Here is a 20,901-nt window from a genome sequence, read left to right on the forward strand (position 1 = left end):
AGCATTTCTGCTCCTTTTACTTTAAAGTCACCTGCTGAAACAAATGATGCTGCTGCTCCATCGATTCACAGTAATTCACTTTATTTTGTCAAATGACTTCTGGTTTACCAGCTGGGATGCTTTTTGTGGTTTCAGAGTTAAGCTTTTATTCCTAACTCTGTGTTTCTACGGGGAGGTAACGAGTTTTTAGTCCTAAAAACTGTAAAACATGTTTTTAATGGAGGTGTAGCATTATTTTAAGCTGGGTATGACTGTTAAATGTCATTAGTAAGCAATCAAATATGACCAAATTACATATTTTGCCAAAAGTGTTGGTATCAAAACCAAAAGAGTTTTGTTTAAAAAGTTCATTTAAAAAATGTTTTTATATTATTTTCAACATGAAAAATAAATAAAAAGCTAGAAAAACTAGCACTGACTTAACATAAAAGCAACTTTAAAGTCTAGATTAGTTCTTTAGGATCAAACATTTTCTTTCACAATCGTAAGAATAGTCTAATAGGATTTATAAATGATAAGAAATTATGTCCCATTTCAGTTAAACAGCCTGAATTAAGTGCAAAGGGGTAAAGAGCTGCACAATAAATATTGTTATTGCAATATTGTTTTGTACAGTATAAAGAATGATATCATTTAATATCTGCAGAATCAGTAATAATAAATATGGACAGAGTTCAACTTTAATGCCTGCATCACATTATATTCATGGTAGATTTTATAGGCTCATTTTATGCATATAATCAATATTTTTACCACAATTTTCAACAATAGCGTCACAATCAAGTATTTTTCTAATATTAAGGGACAAACTGTGGAAAAATACACTAAAAGTAACAAAATAAACCTTACTGTAATGAGCTCTGGTACAATAAGTATCATTATTTATTCTTTCATCGCCCCAGGATGACTAATTTATTCCAATAAATGATCAGATAAAACAGCATCGCTAGCATAAATGACCTTGTGACTGCTCCTGTTACTTTTATTAACTTTCATAAAAAGAACATAAGAAATAAATCTCTGTTAAAGTTTTTAAACATATTAAAATCTAACATCAAGTGTACAAATGTGTTAAAGTAAGTACACCCTCTAAACTGTGAATATGAAACTTCAATTTATCTATATAATCCCTATTTTATTTATATGTTCAGTGGAAAAAAGGGAGAATGCAGCTGCAACTTTTAAAACAAATAAAGTTTGTCCAGGTTGGTTTATCAAGTTGTGAAGATAAACACGTAAATAAAGTAAGTTCACTAAACTGAATGCAGTTACTTCAGACCAATTCACACAATTTCCTTAAATCGGAGCTGGATTCTCTCTTTTCAGCGCAGAAAAGCTTTGAAATTAGTTGCAACTTTTATTTTACTCGCAGCCATGGTTACTGGTTAGTGAGAAAGTGGAGAAAGTCTGAATAGTGTCACATTAAAGCAGCGACAAAATGATAAACAACGGCAGCAGTTTGAGTTCCACTCATGTATAAACCATCAAATAACTTCAGTTTCCTCCACGGAAGTGAAAAGTTGACGTGTTTAATCGTCTCAGAGTGAATCCGTTCAAACGGATTAAAGCTCTGCTGGCCTCATCTCGTCCCTCCTGCTCTGCTTTAGCGGCTTTACACCAAACGAACCGGAGTTTTTCCTCACCTGAGATTGGAAGAAAAAAGGCAAGAAGCAGCAGCCGCTGGTGTCGTTTCCCTTTCAGAAAAGCCATTTACGGTAATTGTCCACGCATGCCAGCTACTCTCTCATGGCTGTTTCCTCCGCATGAGCCGCACTAACTCTGACGAGCTGCGACAGAGCACAGAGATGCACAGGGGCAGATTCCCTCCTCTGGGATAGACGGAGGCAATTAATCACCCCCACCGAGTCAGCGTGTGGTCCAGCGCCCCCTGCAGGCAGGACGCACACACTCCGGTTTACACGCACACAGATAAAACCAAGATTTGATTCACACAGGCCATTTTAATGTAACAATAGTTATTTAAATTAAAGGAATCACAAGAGATTAAAGCAGGCGTGTTCAAAGTGTGGTCCGGGGGCCATTTGTGGCCCTCTGAATTACTCAAATCTGGCCTGCATGAGCAACAATTATTTACAAATCCTTCTTGTGTAAAAGTCTCCTTTCAATAAAATCATGCATTTAGTTCAGTTTACTGAGAAGATACGATAACAGAGGCACAACAAATTCATTTGAATCTTTTTTGTGTTGTTTTGTTTTCGCCTTGACAGTTTTGTCCCTCATGTCAAAACGTTTGCACATCACAATTAAGTTAAAACTATAAAAGGGAAAAATCGTTCCTCCTTAGTGAGCTTCGTGTGCATCTGTATTAGTACTATGTTTGTGTAAAAGCAGTAATTTCCAACAAGTTGTGTCTAATTTATAAATAAGATTCCCCCAGAGTTTGTATGTAGTGTGGAACGAAAAAACCCTGAAAACTGTTAAACAACAGATTGTGATGCACCAGTGAAACCAGTGAAACCAGTGAAACCATGGCTTTCCCCATCAGGATCTTTCCCCTCCTCAATCCGTCACATTGATGAGAGCAGATCCATCAGGATCAGAGTCAGGCTGCTCACCAAATGGTCTCTGCAGACCCTGAGAAAGAGAAATGTTGATGAAAATGAGTTTGTCCCCTCAAAGTGTGACCCGCAATTACCAGGAAGCATCGATGGAGCCGGACAGCTGCTGCATCGATCCGCCGTCCATCACTGATGGAGGACGGAAACACACCCCCACCATGGTACCACACACACACACACACACACACCTACACACACACACACACGCACACAGACACACAGAGCAGCCATGTGTCATTCAGTGGCAAGGACCAGCTACGATAGAAAAATCCATCCATCCATCCATCCATCCATCCTTTCATCCATCCATCCTTTCATCCATCCATCCTTTCATTCATCCATCCATCCATCCATCCTTTCATCCATCCATCCATTCACCCGTCCATCCATCCATCCATCCATCCATCCATCAGACCATCCATCCATCCATCCATCCATCAGACCATCCATCCATCCATCCATCCATCCATCCATCAGACCATCCATCCATCCATCCATCCATCCATCCATCAGACCATCCATCCATCCATCCATCCATCCATCCATCAGACCATCCATCCATCCATCCATCCATCCATCAGACCATCCATCCATCCATCTTTTCATCCATCCATCCATCCTTTCATCCATCCATCCTTTCATCCATCCATCCATCCTTTCATCCATCCATCAGACCATCCATCCATCCATCTTTTCATCCATCCATCCATCCTTTCATCCATCCATCCATCCATCCATCCTTTCATCCATCCATCCATTCACCCATCCATCAGACCATCCATCCATCCATCCATCCATCCATCCATCCATCCATCAGACCATCCATCCATCCATCCATCTTTTCTTCCATCCATCCTTTCATCCATCCATCCTTTCATCCATCCATCCATCCATCCATCCATCCTTTCATCCATCCATCCATTCACCCATCCATCAGACCATCCATCCATCCATCCATCCATCCATCCATCCATCCATCCATCCATCCATCCATCCATCCATCCTTACATCATCCATCCTTTCATCCATCCATCCTTTCATCCATCCATCAGACCATCCATCCATCCATCCATCAGACCATCCGTCCATCCATCCATCCATCAGACCATCCATCCATCCATCCTTTCATCCATCCATCCATTCACCCATCCATCAGACCATCCATCCATCCATCCATCAGACCATCCATCCATCAGACCATCCATCCATCCATCCTTTCATCCATCCATCCATCCATCCATCCATCCATCCATCCATCCATCCATCCTTTCATCCATCTTTGCTCTAGAAGTTAGACAATATTAAATATTTGGTTCACTGTAAAACATTTTAAGGTAGTTTAACTTGAAAATAAAATTCCACCTGCTGCCTTGAAAATGCATTTTAAATCAACAAGAAAATTATTTTGATTTTAACTCAGAAATTAAAGTTCATGAAGTTAATTTAACAAGAGACAAGTTGACTAAACATTGTTTTTAAGTTCATTAATCTTGAATTGTTTTAACTAAATGCTGCAATTTAAACCAAATAATTATTTCACAATATGCAAGAACAAAAAACTGCCTTCACCTGGTTAAAGAGCCACATTTATTTTACTCACAATATCAAGTTAAAAACAACTTATTTTACTTTTGAATAATTAAATTCTTGTTTCAAACTGTATGAACTGATAATGAATTTTATTAAACATCACAATTAATTCTGCTCTAAAACATTTAATGTGAACAGGATGTTATCCTCTGGTTTGGAAACTTACTAAAACACAATTAAGTATCAGTGTGTTGCAAGATTCAGATCAATGTAACGCTTCAAAACAGGATACAAAATCAAGCCGCTAAGCATTCTGGGAAATAGTTCCCACTCCTGTCTTTTTCTTCTTTCAGTTTTTTAAGTGCTAACCTAAAAACCTTTATTCATCTGTTGGAGGTTTGACTAAATTAATAAAAAGTTAACACGAGTCATTACTCAAAACCTAAAACTCTCTAAATTTATTGGACCTAAAGAAGATAGTAGACACGACTAAAATTGGCTGAGAGGTTTTACAGTGTGCAGTGTTTTTGCAGTGACCTGTTTTGAACGGATCGGTTCGGTTCTCTTCCACCTCATGGGAAAGCGAGCCGCTCCCGGTCACTTCCTGTCTCCGTTCGGTCCTGGGTTTGGACCCCAATCAGCAGGCTGGGCCCGGGTCAGGCTCTGCTGCAGCCCGATCAATGACCTATCACTCATTATCAGGTTCTGCTTTTTCTGTGCGCGTGTTGGTCCAAAGGAGCCAGCCTCCCCAGTACCATCTGCTGTTGGGTCAGTGCGGTGTCCCCCCGCCTGCGCCCATCCCCGCTGACCTCCAGAAGAGTCCGAAAGGCTGGCCTGAATCGTGCGTGACCTTTCCGCTGACCCCCATGCAGGGAAGGGGCTTTACTGCCTCAATGCAGGAGGCAGAAGGAGACAATAGGACTGCGGCTCTGCGGTCGAGGGTCACCAGCTTTCAGAGACAGAGTAGAAGGAGCACGTCCATTTTATACCGCAGGACATCAGCAAATCATGTTTTACTGATCAGTGATTTAGCTGGTTTAGACGTCCTGAAATCTCATCAATTACAGTGAGAAAATACAGTTAAAAAAAAGAAACATGAGGTTTTTTTCTCACTGTCTGAAGTTAAATCAGTGCAAGTGTTTCTCGTTTTATATCACTCAGAATTACCAGAATGATTTAGTTTTGCAAAATGTTACAAAACTTACTGAGAATATTTATTTTTACAGATTTTTTGTAACTTTTTTCTTGTGTCTTTGGTTTAATTTCCAGCGTTAATATCTTGGCACACTTGAAATAAGGCAAAACTAGCAACTTTTCAGGAAGATATTAAAGCTTATTACAAGTCAATAATTAGTTAATACTGATTTTTATAAAGTATTAGCTCCACTAACAGATTATTTCACTTATGACGAGACAATTGTTAACGTTTTAAGTAAAAAAATCTGCTAGTGAGTGGAACTTTTTCATCAATGCTAAGAAATTATTTACTCTAAACAAGCTTCTACATCTTGCTAAAAAGTTACTTATAAGTTCGTTTATCTTATTTCAAGTGAACTAAGATATTTACACTAGAACCTAGACCAAAAATACTTGGTGCTATTTTGTGTTTTTGCACTGACCAGCGGATCCCATCGCATCATGACTCAGCAAATATATGACTCGCAACGTGAGCTTTAGCGCCCCCTGCTGGATCAATTCAGCATCAAACTACGAGATGCAAATATTTATACTCTGTGTGCCTGGAAAATTATTAACCCACACTGATACACAGAAAAATCGTACTTTTATTTTGACGGATCGATCATCTCACTGTGTGACATTTCCTGTTGCTAGGCAGATTTTTTGTGTTTATGTTTCTGGTTTTCTTTGTAGTTCTTCCATGATGACTTTACCACACAACGACTTGAATGAATTTAAAAAACAAGAGCTGTGCAATAAAAAAAATAAAAACAGAAGCGATTTGTAATGAGGTAAGTCATTCTCTACAGCATTTTATGTAAATATTTCAGCCTGCAAGAATAATTATGAATATGCTTGTGCATCCAGCTGTAGTTTTTTAAATTCCTTACAGTTTTTTTAAAATAATAATTCAAGCATGACAAAAACATCAAAATATAGAAAAATTTAACATATTTATATCCATGGTGAGATGTTCCCAACTGTATAAGAAATAAGCAAATAACTTGACATAAAGTCATTGCATCCGGGGTTTTATGTGTTTATTTTGCAAACATTTATATTCAGTCTATAGATATGCTATAGGTAGTTAACATTAATGAAAAGCAAAAATAATTCTGCCCTTTTTCTGCTGTAATGTTATTTCTAGCATACACAGATATGATAACAACTCTAAAGTCTACATAACGTGTCACAAATGAAGGCCTTGGTATTTCTCTTTAAAATGAATGTGAAAGAAGAGAAAGTGCTCGTTTTAAGCAAGGTTAACGTGTAAACATTTAAACACATGAAGCAAAAGATCATGAGTGATTCAGACAGTCTGCAGTTTGGCAAAGATTCAGAAGTAAGACTCGTCAACAAAGTGCTTCACTTTATAAAAGCAGGAGTAAGAAAAACGTCAGACAGGAAGCGGGCCTCATCGTCTCCCACCCTCACCGATCTGTAAACATGGCAGCTAGAGTAAACACATTTCACCTGTCAGAAAATGTTAAAACTACTGCTCAAGTACAGACATTTCATACAAAGGTATCACAAATGAGTTCTCACTTTGAGAAGAACAATCTGTACACAAAAACACGTTGAAGATGCGCTCTCAAAAACGGAGCTGCAATCAGACGCTCCCTGATGAGATAAAAACGATGATGTCACAGGACACAAAAAAAAAAAAGTCAGTAAAACTATTTAACATGTTAAGGCCAGCTGGCGAAAGCTTAAATTAAAACTCAGAGATAAAAGGTGAATTTTCATCAATTCGAAGGGGAGAAAGACGCTGAAAGTAGATGTAAAAGGCACTGGTGTGTCTGCAGGTACGTTAACGCAACGTGAAATAAACAAAAAATGTAAGAGATACTTGGCTATTTTACATCGATATGTACATGAGTGCATAGTATCCAACACTGTATGCTGTAGCCACTTCTCCCTCTCCATGGACGACACAGAAACAATAATTACTGAAGCTTTTCACTGGTCCAGGTTCATCACTACCTCAACAATCTATTTATTCACCAACACATTTAGACTAGCTAGTCGCTCCAACGTGTTTGTAACGCTGTCCGCTGAAAATGGCTTTAAGGTCCATGCAGCTAAATACCTGAAATACTGGAATGAAAAAATGTAAAATACAGGAAATAAAACTGATGAGAAAAAAATAATAAAAGAAGAAAAGCTGTTCAAAATGATTTTCAAACTAAATCACAACCGTTAGGTATTTTAAAATAGTGATAAATTTAGTTTTTTATTTTACGAAGAAGTAAAAAAACAAGATGTTTGAGCTCAGATGGCGACTCTGGTTAACAGATCATCTTTACTGCTGGTAGCGACTGATATGTTTCTATTCTGAAAAGCGAATAAAATAAGTATTATTTTCCTGTTGATTGCAGTAAAGCAAACTGAATGGTAATAAATGTTACTTTTGTTGAATGAAAAGAGTGAGACTCCTCAGGCGGGAGTGAAGCTGCTGAATGTCAGTAGAACCTCGTAGCTTTTTGCAGCTGGATGAAGCTGGACTCTTCCACACCAGTGTCTCAGATGTGTTCAGGGAGGCATGAATTCATCAATTCACAGTATTTATGCATATCGGCTCACAAAACAAACAAAAAAAAATCAACCTATGTTTAGCACATCACAGCATTTAAGCAGATCAAGTGACAGTGAATGCATGTACCTCTGAGCGGCTCCCGATAAAGAATCTGACTTGTAAACGTTGAAAAGTGCAGATAAAAACAGCATCTGTCTCTTTTTTTTCTCCGTCAGTGGACCGAACGACGGCTCTGAGGTTTTCCTTCATCTGACCGTCAGCTGGCAGGTCGAGGTCCTGGTCGGGTTCGCTCTGACTGGAGCAGAGTCCGCTCCCCTCGTCCAATCACGGCGGCCGTTAGTCGACGCCGTCGAAGCCCTGGGCGTTCTCGATGGCGATGTTGAGCTTCTCCCTGAGCTCCTCGAACGACTCGTAAGGAGGGAGGTCCAGACGGTTGAAGCTTTAGGAGAAAAAGAGGGAAATAATCCGGATCAAATCTGCCTTTGAGGAGAATCTCTAAAGGGATAAATCAGAATATCACGAGAAGAGCCTGATTTTATTTGTTATATGTATTTCAAACAGGTTTTCAGAACCAAGAAATCCGCAGGACACAGAAAACATCTGCAAACAAAATTATTTGTTTACCACTAGACTTTTATGTTTGACAATAATCCTACCCCTTATCTCAATTTAATGAAATATACAACTTACTGGCTCAATAACTATCAATAATTTGAAATTAAACCATGTTCTAATATTCATGTGCCTGTTTAATATACTGTGTTAAAAAGACAAGAAATAAATTATATTATAGACAAAATGGTTACAAACCAACAAGAAAAGAAAATCTACAGATAATAATAATAATAATAATAATAATAATAATAATAATAATAATAATAATAATAATAATAATAATAATAATAATAATAATAATAATAATATCCTTACCAAATTCTTCTTAATGTGTGTTATGTAACAATAAATAAAATAAAAAAACAGAGAAAATAAACTAATGATAACAATGACAGTAAGACGACAAAATAAGCAACTATTAACAGACAAAGGAAGAAAAAACTCACATGTTTTAATTCCCATCTTCCCTGTCCAGTGTGAGCATCATAGCTTTGTACTTAAACTGGTTGATGTTTTGACATTGTTTTAGCTCCATATTCATTTCACTCCATTGTTTGACTCCAGCTACTGTGATACAAAATCTGTTCATAGCTGTTTGGATGCTGCATATTTTGAAATTCAGTGTTAAGTCAAAGTCTAGTACAGATGCCGACTGATCACACAGAATGGAAAGTTGAATGGAAGGAAAAAGTGTAGTTGAAATGCGTTTAAAACTCTATTTTACTTTCATAAGCTGAGATGCTTTGACTGCTTCTGTGCATTAAAAGACTCACTGACAGTCAATCAGAAAAGCGAAGTTAAATTATGAATTTTTTTGGTTTCTTTTAAAAAGATACATTAACATGTTTAGGGAAAAATAAATACAGAAATCATGATAGACTTGCATTTTCTCTTAAAGGCAATATTCTAGTTTTTGGGGTTCTGTGAAGCAGTGATCAGTACTCAGTATGCTACTTGTAGTAAACAAGATCCTGTCACTGTATCTAATAAATATTTGATCCAGTTATCTTGCATTAATAACGCGACACAACAGCATCCTGGAGGAACCGATTTATGAGCAAATATTTATGTTTCCATACGTTTTTATTGCAGTTAAATTTGATCAAGGTGTTTGTAATGGGCGAGGCGCTCACCATGTGTGGGCTCTGGGAAGTTTATCACTGGTTCCCCATTGCTCGATGGTAAACAGCTGCGGCCCGTTAGAGCCTGGAAGTGACGAGAGAAACAACATGAGACTTTTTTACTGACATCAGTTCAGAAAAATACAATAAAAAACAAAGAGATACAGACAGAGAGTTAAAGTAACACTAAAGCAAAAACTGTATTTGTCCGAGCATGTGAAATTAAATGTGAGAAATGTTTGTTTTTAAGTGAAACAGAAGAAATGACAGGTTTTTGTTTAGGGCTGAAGTGATTAATTGGTTTAATCGTGATTAAACGATTATTGAAATAACTATTTGCTGAAAGAACAACATGCAAAATTAAACAAAAACAATTACATGCTGAATTTAATTTAGTAAAAAAAATCCTTCTTTCTCTGTAAATATGTTGAAACCAGAACTGTTATATGTAGTTTTAGCTTCACCCGTTTCAAATTCTGCAGAAAACCTTTTGCTGTCTAGTTATTACTGATTTAATCCAATTTCTAAAACTTTTAAGTAAGTATTTTTTAGCTGCAGATGCGTCTTTAGCTACAAAAAATCAAGTGTTCACCAAATGAAGGATATGTTGTTGCAATAAAATATTTATTTATTGAATTAGTTATTTTAATCTTTTAATGGATTTCTCATTATGTGGTTAAAAAATCTACAGAATGTACAATTTTTTTCATCAGATTAATAAATTAATTGATAGAATAATTGATTATTTAAATTAATGCTGCAGCCAACAATTATTTGTCTCACCATAAAGTTCTGCGAACCCGTTCATCGGGACTCTGGACGTCCCCGTCACAAACTGCAGGAGCCGGATTCTCTTTTCTGCATCCATCAGCAGCACCGTCTACACAAATCAATAAACAATAATCAATAAACAATTACATCCCAGCCAAATAACTAAATCTAACCGAAAGGTGAGGAAAATGCTCTTACTTTCCAGAACCACTGGATGACCATGTGGTCGCCACAGTAACCGTTCTTGTACTTGGTGTTCTGCCTCCAGTCGTTCACGTCCACGTCTCCCAGCCCGCACATGAGCAGCTGGGAGAAAAAATAAAAACAAGGAGAGTAGATTATAATCCAGGTTTTCTCACAGATTTATTAAACATTTTAACACCAAATCCACTAAATAAAAACTCACCTCAAGCTCATTCTCATCAAAAATCCTGATCAGATCCTTTGGTATCAGCTCAAAGAATCCCTGAAACACAAAGAAACTTACTTTTCTTTTTCTTTTCCTCCAGTTTTATTGCTTTGCCACCTCAGAAACATTTAGTTACCTCTTTGAAAGCCATCATCTGTTTCTGTATTCTGTTCACAAATCTCCACTGCATCACCAGGCTGCCACACACAAAACATGACATTATGGTAAACCCCTCATTTAAGCGTTTAGAGCAATAATAAACGTATCTGAGTTGTTCTTACTCGATGTATTCCCTCTTGTTGTCATTAGTGACAACAATCTCAGAGCCGTCCAGTTTCAGGTCATGCTGGTGGGTCTGCAGGACGATATTTATTATTTATTGCGAGTAATTTGAATTAAATATCTGGAGGAAAGTGTAAGAGATGCTGAACGTACCTCTCCAAACAGCTCCTCATCAATGGTGAACCTCAGGTCCAAATCCTCCGGGTCGTTCTCCAGAATCCACTTCAAGGAGTTAAAGTACTCGCTGTCCTACATTGAAACAAATGCAGATTGGAAACAGTTAAAATAATGTTCCATATAATTCTCAGTGCATCATCTTCAGGCGTGGTGAAACTGTCTGAAACTCACGACAGACTCCATGTCCTGCAGAGTGATCGGCTTCTGCAGCATCATCTTGTAGAACGGTCGAATGAAGAACGCTGGAGAGACAAACCGAGAGAAAAGGCTCAGAAAACATCCGTTGTCAGAGCAGGAGGTGTTTTTAATCGAGTCTGAGCCTGTTTGGACAGGAAGTGCTTACCATCAAGGAGTTTGCCGTGAAACACCGCCATGCCAGCCACACGACCAATGAACTTGAAGTAAGTCAGGTGGTCTTCATTGCACAAACCGGAGTTGGGGTTGATCTGCAGCGTGTAGTTGTCTCTGAAAGGACCGAAAAATGAACCTTTTCTGTTCATTCAGTTTTTCTGTTTGTGTGCGTGTTTCTAGGAGGAGAATTGTCAGAAGCAACACCAATACTCTGACTGATGCTGACTGAGGTAAGGTGATGCACTGGGTTTAGTTACAGAGGTCGTTCTAGGGTGTTGGATGATAAAGAACAGACAATACGTCTGAACAGTAATGCTCTCTCTCACGGAGACTGAAGCTTGGCCTAATTAAAGCCCAACAAGTAGGCAACAGAAAGAGTTGTTTACTTCTCTACGTAGCAAAACATGCAAAGAAATAAAATGAAGATACATTTTTACCTGAGTGCACACAGTGAGCAATATTCAGGTCAACATACTTTAAAGTGATGCTGATTAACAGTTTTCCAGTTGTTTTTGTTAGTTTCTTTCTTAGATATGAACATAAATCATTTTATATTTGCGAGGTTTCTACATGACCTTTGCATTTAAAATTCATTAACTCAGCAGAAGAAGCAAAGTCACTGCAAAGACACAAAACCTAACCAGGTATTTTTGGTCTCGTTTCTTCAGTAAATACCTTAGTACGCTTGAAATAAGACAAAACTAACTTGCAAGTAACTTTTCAGCAAGATATTTGAGCTTGTTTTATGTAAATAATTCCATAATATTGATTTTTTAAAAAGTACTGGTTCCTCTGGCATGGGAAAAATGTCTTGTCACAGGTGAAATAATATTGAGATTTTGTGTTTTTGCATTGAAACAAAGCAAAGAAAATATTTTAATAGAATCTTTTCTTTCTGTCACAAATACAGTTTACTCCCTCATTTCTTTATTTTATTTCTGAAATGTGATATTTACCAAAAACAGTAGCTGACATAAAATAACATTCAAGCAACAACAGGATACTTCCTAAAGAGTTATTAACTGAGAAATTGGCATAAACAGGATGATCAGCTGAAGGACGATGCAGCTGCTGCACCTTCCTTATTTATTGTTTATTGTAAATACTTATTATTCATTAAGACATGACTTCTGCTCTTCATATTCCTTTTTTTACATTTTAACACGACACTGAAAGCAAAAAGCTGCTAAGATTCTTATGTTTTAAAATGGATTTGAATCATTTTCTAAAATCAGAATCAGCAGGTCAGGTTTTTTTAAAAGACCACAGACAGCGATGGGACAGAAAACAGTTGTAACAACGTCTATTCTGATGCTACCTTCCTATAAAACAACCAGCTATTATCTCAGCTCTGGTAAAAGAAGAGAAGCTGCTTTTTAATTTATCAAGAGAGTAAACAAAGCCAAAATCAAATAAGATAATGAAATTTTAAACATACGTGGCAGAATACTCGAACAGTCCATAATACGGGTTGAACATCTCCTTGGACATGAGGAAGAACCACTCTCTGGCCAAGCCGCCGTAGTCCAGGCCCTTTTCTCCGTCAAACTCCACCCACAGTCGAGCCTTCAGCAGCTCCGGCCGCTTCACCGCCAGGATGCGTCTGTAGGAATCCTCCAGCACCGAGTTTCGTTTCAGCTTCAGCTCAAAGCGGTTCGGGATGTCGGCCTTTGTTGGGAACAAACAGCGTTCAGCTGTTACCTGCAGGATCCGATCTGTAATCGCTGCTGCTGCTGCCTGATGAGACTTACCGGTTTGATCAGCTTCTTTCTGAAATACTCGTACTTCTGCTTGTAATCTCGAGAGTAAGGCACGGCCTGCGATGAAACAACGGCATTAAGAGACAAAAAGCTACAGCTACAGCTTTTTACGCACAGCAAAAACACAAAATCTTAAGTATTTTTGTCTTGTTTCTAGAAAAAATATCTTAATAAACAGAATAAATAAGACAAAACTAACAAGTAACTTTCAGCAAGAAACCTGAGCTTGTTTAAATAATTCCTTAATTTTGATTACAAAGAAGTGCTAGTTGATATGTAAAGAGTCTGAAGAGTTACATGTAAGTTAGTTTTGTCTAATTTTAAGTGTACTATGTCAGAAATAAATCCAAAAATACTTGTGTTTTTTCAGTGCTTTTATGGCAAAATGTTTCGTTTTGTACTCACTGGACCAGTTATAGCCGAGTTCTGCAACCTGGGATCTTCCCACTGTGTGACTTTGGTGTCTATCAGATGAAATATTTTTTAAATGTCATCCACAGACAATAGGAAAATATTAATACTGCATGAATTCAGTTTGTAATTATATAAAAGCGTACGAACTGTGATCTATGTAGAATATCCTGCCGTCACCGTGGATACGCTCCTCCCATCCAGGCTGCAGACAAAGAAAACATCAGAAACATGTCACAGAACTTCATGTCCACCAAACATCCAGCGACCTAAATATATATATGTATACAAGCATCCGTCCCAGCCACGTTGTTGCAGAGTGTCTGTAACCAAAGAGCTTACTGGCAGCGGGCCGAGGTCTTTGGGGTCGAGTGAGCCGGTCCTCCTATTCTGCACGGGAATCTTAAGCCTGGGATCTTCCTGAGGAGCACAAACAGGTTGTGTTTCAGTCCACAAATAAATAACGTCAGTCAGTGACGGCGATTAGAAACCGTTTCTGCTCTTACCCAGGTGGTCGTCTTTGTGTTGTGATTGATAAAAAAAGGTCTTCCGTTTGGAGCGCTGCGGACCTCCCAGCCCTGCGGTAAGGAGCCGAACTCAGCGGAGGCCTCTGCGCTCGGTCTGGGCTGAGCGGCGTCTGCAGGGCTGACCGCCGCCGGCTGGGACGGTGGGCTGGAGTTCTGAGGCAGAGCAGATCCACTCTGTGGTGCCGCCGCTGGTGCCGCTGGTGCGTCTGCAGGTTTCTGTCCAACAAATAAACCAATAAAGTTTAGTAGGAGAATTAGAAGAAATAGAATCAATTATTTTACAAACAGGACAGCTTTTGTGAAACCAAATTTAATCAAAGTTTAACATAAATCTAAAGAAGATAAGAGGATTATTTTCTCTCTCCCTTCCAGTGATTTTTTTATTTAAAAGCAGGATGAACGGGATTGGTTCTTGGTGCAATTGATTCTACATTTTGGGTTGGTTCTGTTCAACACTGGGAAGCATTTAAAAAAAAAAACATACATGGACAAAATAAATATTTTCAATTCAAAAATCTTTTTTATTGCTAAATTATTTAATAAATAGCAAAGATATTTGTTGTTAATCTGTTATTTAACCATCAGTTTGGTGTGAAGCGTTATCATAGCCATCCAGCTTTCAAGTGTTTCAAGAAACCCTGAACCTTCACATAATGTGGGACGTCTGTGCTTGCTGCAACATGTTTTGCATTCAGATGATATTTTAGGCTTGGATAGATTCGCTGATAGAGCAACTCCTTTTTGCAAAACTTGCACACAACGCTAGTATTTTCCAGGGTCCCATCAGAACATCTTTTAAAGCAAAAATTAACCACCAGACTGTTGCTTGGGCGTCAGATTTATCAAAGCACCTGAAACACAGAACAAAGATCAAGCGACTAAATGAGTTAAAAAAAAGTCCCACCCATAGTTTTGTCAGATAAACAAAAAGTAAACCTCTGCCATTATTTACTGTATGACGTTTTCTTTACTTAGGGGTGTAAATCTCCACTTAGTTTTTATTCTCCAGCAAAATAAAATATGCTAAGTGAGCATTATCAGAGTATAACTAAGAAAGCTTTACCTGAATGACTGGACGCACCCATGTGGTGGTTCGGGTGTTGTGGTTGACATAGTAGCGTCTTCCTTTATTGTCACGCTTCTCCTCCCAGCCTGGAGGCAACTGAGGTGACGAGGGAAGTAACTATTGAACAATATAAATAAATATCACTGATCAGTTCAACTATATAGCAGGGAAAGAAGGAGCACCAGCTGTGAGAGCTGAGGCGGAGCAGAGGCACTAATAGTTTAGCGTGTGATGAAGTGGAACCGGATTGGTCAACCTTTTGAGGAGGCAGGAAATACCCACCACAGGGCTGATAGGTTGTTCCTCTCTTGCAGAAGTCTGAGAACTTTCTCTGAGGCTGGAATGGTTTGAATTACTCATGTGATTCTGCAGCAGAAGACATGAAATCTGTTATCAGACATTGCAGATCTGCTTTCAGCCTCCCTTCCTTTCTCAGTGGAAGCGGATGGCTCCCTTTAGTCTGTTTATAAATTTCAGTAAGAGGAACCTCCTGCTTCTCACATTCTGTGGACTGCGCAGCTCTCTACTTGTGGATTGTGAAACGCGAAGGTTCCTGTTCTCGTCGCTGAACGACGAGAACGCCGGCGGCTCGCTGGATGAAGTTGATGTGAGCTGCTGGTTTCTGGGGTACAAAGTGGATTCGTCCTCTGTGATGATCTCCCAGCTCTGCAGCATAAGAGACAGAAACTGTGAGGTTAAAAAACAAAGGATTCATACACAAAGTAGTGCTTAGTAGGAAATAAAGGAATACAAAAAAATACTTTAAAAGCAAAAAAAGAGTAAGAAAAATATCATTTAGATAAGAAGTAACACTGAAAAAATGCAGATAAACTCATAAAATGTTCTTGTACTTTGAAACTGTGGTGTTTTCTGATTTAAAGGAGCCACAGTCCATGTGGAAACAGAAATTTAAGTTTGTGTAGCAAGCATGTAGATATTGTTGAGCTGAGGCTCGGGAATGGAGCCTTGAGGAACTCCATCGAGTCATGATGCTCTGCAACATAAAACCTCAGAGACCTGGAAAACCCAAAAACACTGGACACCTAAACAAGTTCACCAGACAATCATGACTCACATTTAAAAGTATCAGATGCATCAGTAACACAATATGTTGTCTGCAACTTTTACCCACACGTCACTGATGTGGCCAAGTTGAAAATCTGACTGGAATAAAGCACTAAAGTTTTTCCTTTTCCTCAAAAACAAACAAATTTGGTACTCAACTGTGTTTCTATTGATCCCAGTTAATAATGCTATGTCACTACTTATTATTGAGGCGTCTAAACTAACAGGAGTTTAACCAGAACAACCTTCAAAACAAAGAATCATTTATTTAAATATCTTTAAAGCACCACATCAAGGCAGCAGCTTTTTTGCAGTTTTGTTAAAAATGTTACATTTTTAATCTAGTTTGAACAAAAACATTTTCTCAACACAACACTATACTGTTATTGATAAAAACAAATGGTTTGGTAAGTGGGAACCTATTTAAACAATTAATCCCGAAGACCATTTCAGGTCCAGACAAGTTGAAATTTAAGTCTCTATTATTTGTTCTTTCTTAAAACCTGTAAAGTCTGGAGTTAAACATGTGGAGTGTTTCGTTTCCACCAGGTTGATCAGATCGTCGCTCGCTGTTATCTGTTGGCATCAGGCAGGTAATGGAACAATGTTTCCATCGGCTTTTTGTCTGAAATGCTGACGTGAGAGGAATGCAGCTTATACTCATAAAGCGTGATAAATTATATTTTATCTTGGAGCTTTTTGCACATTCACTAATAAATCTGGAGGCAACGTAAGCCTTTAGAAGAAATAAAATTTAAGTTTTCATCAGAAAATGTGTGACTTCTGGAAATAAATTCCACCAAGTGTCATGAACAGGTATGAAAAGTATTGCATAAGGAAGAGCCTTTGTGTCATTTTTAAACACTCGACCAAAGAGTCGTATTATGTATCAAGATTAAAGGCTTATAATGAGCTGAAAGTCATCGGTTTCATTAAGGTGGGGCTAAAACCAGAGTTAAAACTTTCATTAAATCATCCATAAAACATGAGTATTAGGGTCAGGCTATAAGAACTTTTGTTTAATTACGGGAATACAGTCATAATGTTACAAAAATAAAGATGCACTTTTACCAGAATGTCTTAAAATTAGGAGAAAAAATTTGTTTTAGTGAGAAAAAAGCTTCTAGATATCAACATAACCATCTCAGTCTTTGTGGTTTCTTCAAAACAGACATTCGCTTCAAAGTCCAAATACTGATAATAATTTGATGCTGATGTGTTAAAAGGTAAATTATTTTAAAGTATAACTTTACAAGACGCTCAACATTCAATATTTTGTGTCATTTTTCATGTTGGTATTTTGATAAAATTGCTACTTATTTATGATTTCATTATTATGAGATTATGACTTTAATCTCATAATAATAAAAGAAAGTCCTTAAGGTTTTAATATCCCGTTGTAGAGTTGACCTGAATTCAAAGGTGAAGAGAAGCTACAAAACAATACTGCCAATCAAAATGAATCACTGTGATTTGTGGAAACCCAGGGAATGGATTGGTGAAAATCATCCTGATTTACCACAAATTAAAGACTCAAAAGTCAAAAATTCAGTTAACAGATAGAAATGATTTATCATCCAGCTCTAATCAGTAATATTCTTTTCACGCAGGTGAAACTTCTTCTATGTTTAAAGCATGGTGGTGGCAGGTGTTGTTTGTCCCTATAACCTTATTTGAAATGATCCAGAGGATGGAGTCTAGTTAAAGTCTCCTCTTCATTACTGCTGTAGCTCCAGTTCTCTAATTTAGTTTTCGGTTCTGTCAGAAAGCAGTGAAAAAGCAGTGTGCATGTTTTGCAGAATAGAAACTAAGAATCTGTTAAAGGGTTTCCTTAAAAAGCACCACTGTGGGACTGGACAGGAAGCAGAATGGTGTTACCTCTGGAGACTCCTGCGGCGTGGCGTTCTCGTCGTGGTCTGAGATCTGTCTGCGCGTAATGAAGGAAGGTTCCACATCTGTGTTACTGTTCTGCGGCCGGTGACTCTCCCCGTTGCTCTGCCTTTGTTCAACAGACACAAAAACGCATGTTGGCTCTCATCTATCGGGAATGAATCTGAGGAAACGATGTCACTCATGGAGGAGTGGAGGGTTTCCTACTGCAAGGTGGGGCGGAACCACTGCGTGGTTCTGGTCACGTGGTTGACGAAGTAGTTCCTGCCGAGGTTGTCCTGCCGCTCCTCCCAGCCAGGAGGAAGAGGAGGCAGCAGCTGGCTCTGCCTGGGGCCCGACATGTCCTGATCCAGAAGCTCCCAGCTCGGCTGCACAGCAGCACAGAGCGACATTTAAACCCCTCAGTACAGATGTGGAAAACTACAGCTTTTATTTCTACGTCATATTAGTCAAGAGGTTGGAAAATTATTCATGGTTTAAGTTTTTTCTTTTTTCTTTTACAAATAAAAATCTGCAAAATGCGCATCTACTCTTAGGCACTACTTTTTCTTTTTTTAAATATATTTATTGAGTTTTTGCAGATATGAAAACGTACATAAACACTGCCCAACCACAATCAACCTCTCTGTACAAAATAAAACTAAAATTCAGCTAAAAAACAAAAAGAAAAAATTTATTAAATATTCAGAATAACGCTCCAAGAGCGACCTGTGATTCTCTCAAGTTGAATCTATTTTATAATGATTTTGTCCAATCAGATGTGGCCTCACTGCAGAGAAAAACTAAACTAGCTTACATCTGAGTCCTCTGTCTGATCTGCCGTCTCCTCTTCTGAGCCCGAGTTCTTCGGCAGGTAGGTCATTTTGAGACGCAGATGACCTTTGACCCTGGACTTATGGCTGGCCAGGAAAGAAAAAAAACAACAAAAAAAACAGAAAACGTGTTTAGATGAAGCCAAGAAACGTCAACGGTGAAATGCTCAATAGCAAAATGAGAGTGTGATGAAAGGCAAACCTTCGTGGGTGGAGCAGAAAATCCTTGAATGTGTATGGTCTTTGTGCGTTAGGATTTTCTGTCTAAAGGAAACAAAGGCAACAAAAATAAAGCACAGAGCTTTAACCCGCTGCCTAACGTGGCATTATAACACCATCATTTTTAAAGACATGGCATCGTGGAAGGATGGTGGATAATGAAGGCTAATTAGTGTTTACAATTAAACATAAGCAGAAACGTAGCATAAACACAGCGGGCCGTGTTTTCAAAACTGAAGAAAACGATGTGGAACAGACACCAGAATAAGGGCACACATGTTTATGTTTACATGGAGACACATGGAGACACAGATACAGTTAAAACAAAACACATGCTGCTCTGATCATCTTTTAAAAAACATCCAAAAAAACAGGAACAGTAAGGTTTTATGAACACTTAGTGTCCTTGTCCTGATGGTTTATTTTGTCCCTTTAAGTTATTTTGTTTTTTCTGTGAATAATATTTATTACACATCCTTTACACGTACATCATGTTCCTGGCAGTACTGTTACTGAACTTGCCTTTTAGGGGATGTTTTTACAAAATCAATGTGAACAAGCAGAAGCCATAATTTACATATTAAATGCAAGAGTTAAGTAAAAGAAAAACACTGAGTAAACAATTCCTCAAAAAAAAAAATTTAACACCCAGTAAGAAGCTACCAGATTTTAAGAAGAGCTTCGAAATGCAGAAGGAATAAACATGAGACACAATTAGTCACTTTATCTAAAGTTCATGTTCATATGATTGAAAATGTTAAAATCTGTGTATAAATCTAAACTAGCACTTTTGAAGGAATTAAGAAACCTTTGACTTAAAACAAGCTCATATTTCTTCCTGAAAAGTTACTTGAGAGTAATTTTTTTTATTTCAAGTGTACTAAGATAGTTGCATTAAAAGTACTTTATAAGATTTTGAACTTTGCAGTGAAATCACAACAGCAGGCCTACTCAAATAAAACCATTTTAGTTCAGTTTTGGAGTTTCTGTGATTAAGATCTGTAACTTAGATCAGCCTGTCTGAGTTTAAATCTTATCTTCAATAATTTATCCAGTCTATGTTTTGTCTTCTGCTCCTGTTGCGTTTTCTTAAACCCGGGCAGTGAAAAAATGTGAATGCAGCTCACTTGGTTTTACAATTATGATCTGGAGCGTAAGTGAAATAAAACCGGCCACGGGGGTTATTACACCTCGTTAAAGACAAGAACTCACCGGTATCTGATTTAAAGGAACGTCCACCTGTCCAAGAAAGTCGTCACGTGTCTGAAAAGGAGAGACAAGGGGACCCATGAGATTCATCTCCAAAACAAACATCAACAAGACTATCCTCCAAGTCTTTCTACTTAAACCACTTTGTAGTATATCACAGTCAAATGCATGGTAAGAACAGAGTTGGCAGGCAGCAATTGAGTGGAAAGATTTCTGCCGCTTTTCTAAACCTCCTTCTCCCTCTCAGCAGCTGCCTCGTGTTACAGTAAACAGAGAAGTATCTCAAACACACCATCGTTCATTATTGAACAACCACCATCACTTGATCCAAAGCATTTCTGTATACATCTCCTCTTCATCTGGCAGGAATGTGTTTATCGGCTCCCGGTAAA

The 20,901-nt window shown here is 38.1% G+C and overlaps 2 protein-coding genes across 6 annotated transcripts in view; both read right to left on the reverse strand.

Annotated features, from left to right (window-relative positions):
- Nucleotides 1-1,798, reverse strand: part of prtga (protogenin homolog a (Gallus gallus)) — a 31,975-nt gene extending 30,177 nt beyond the window's left edge. For both annotated transcript variants that reach the window (XM_044138306.1, XM_044138298.1), the window contains exon 1: nt 1,644-1,798. In XM_044138306.1, the coding sequence (XP_043994241.1) occupies nt 1,644-1,710 (67 nt within the window). In that variant the 5' untranslated portion in view covers nt 1,711-1,798. The remainder of the gene's footprint in view (nt 1-1,643) is intronic.
- A 4,513-nt stretch (nt 1,799-6,311) lies between these two features.
- The window catches only part of nedd4a (NEDD4 E3 ubiquitin protein ligase a), a 32,018-nt gene continuing 17,428 nt past the window's right edge, over nt 6,312-20,901 (reverse strand). For 3 of the 4 annotated variants that reach the window (XM_044138345.1, XM_044138338.1, XM_044138325.1), the window contains 24 exons: nt 20,513-20,563; nt 19,284-19,345; nt 19,066-19,168; nt 18,477-18,637; nt 18,258-18,378; nt 15,816-15,980; nt 15,597-15,680; nt 15,312-15,431; nt 14,228-14,464; nt 14,064-14,141; nt 13,872-13,926; nt 13,716-13,774; nt 13,302-13,367; nt 12,989-13,218; nt 11,543-11,664; nt 11,371-11,441; nt 11,176-11,271; nt 11,022-11,095; nt 10,877-10,937; nt 10,738-10,797; nt 10,530-10,637; nt 10,344-10,440; nt 9,573-9,645; nt 6,312-8,263 (listed from right to left, as the gene is read on the reverse strand). In XM_044138345.1, the coding sequence (XP_043994280.1) occupies nt 8,161-8,263; nt 9,573-9,645; nt 10,344-10,440; nt 10,530-10,637; nt 10,738-10,797; nt 10,877-10,937; nt 11,022-11,095; nt 11,176-11,271; nt 11,371-11,441; nt 11,543-11,664; nt 12,989-13,218; nt 13,302-13,367; nt 13,716-13,774; nt 13,872-13,926; nt 14,064-14,141; nt 14,228-14,464; nt 15,312-15,431; nt 15,597-15,680; nt 15,816-15,980; nt 18,258-18,378; nt 18,477-18,637; nt 19,066-19,168; nt 19,284-19,345; nt 20,513-20,563 (2,457 nt within the window). In that variant the 3' untranslated portion in view covers nt 6,312-8,160. The remainder of the gene's footprint in view (nt 8,264-9,572; nt 9,646-10,343; nt 10,441-10,529; nt 10,638-10,737; nt 10,798-10,876; nt 10,938-11,021; nt 11,096-11,175; nt 11,272-11,370; nt 11,442-11,542; nt 11,665-12,988; nt 13,219-13,301; nt 13,368-13,715; nt 13,775-13,871; nt 13,927-14,063; nt 14,142-14,227; nt 14,465-15,311; nt 15,432-15,596; nt 15,681-15,815; nt 15,981-18,257; nt 18,379-18,476; nt 18,638-19,065; nt 19,169-19,283; nt 19,346-20,512; nt 20,564-20,901) is intronic. The other variant, XR_006372720.1, reaches the window with a different exon arrangement.

Source organism: Gambusia affinis, linkage group LG02, assembly GCF_019740435.1.
Source record: "Gambusia affinis linkage group LG02, SWU_Gaff_1.0, whole genome shotgun sequence".
Taxonomy (NCBI): domain Eukaryota; kingdom Metazoa; phylum Chordata; class Actinopteri; order Cyprinodontiformes; family Poeciliidae; genus Gambusia; species Gambusia affinis.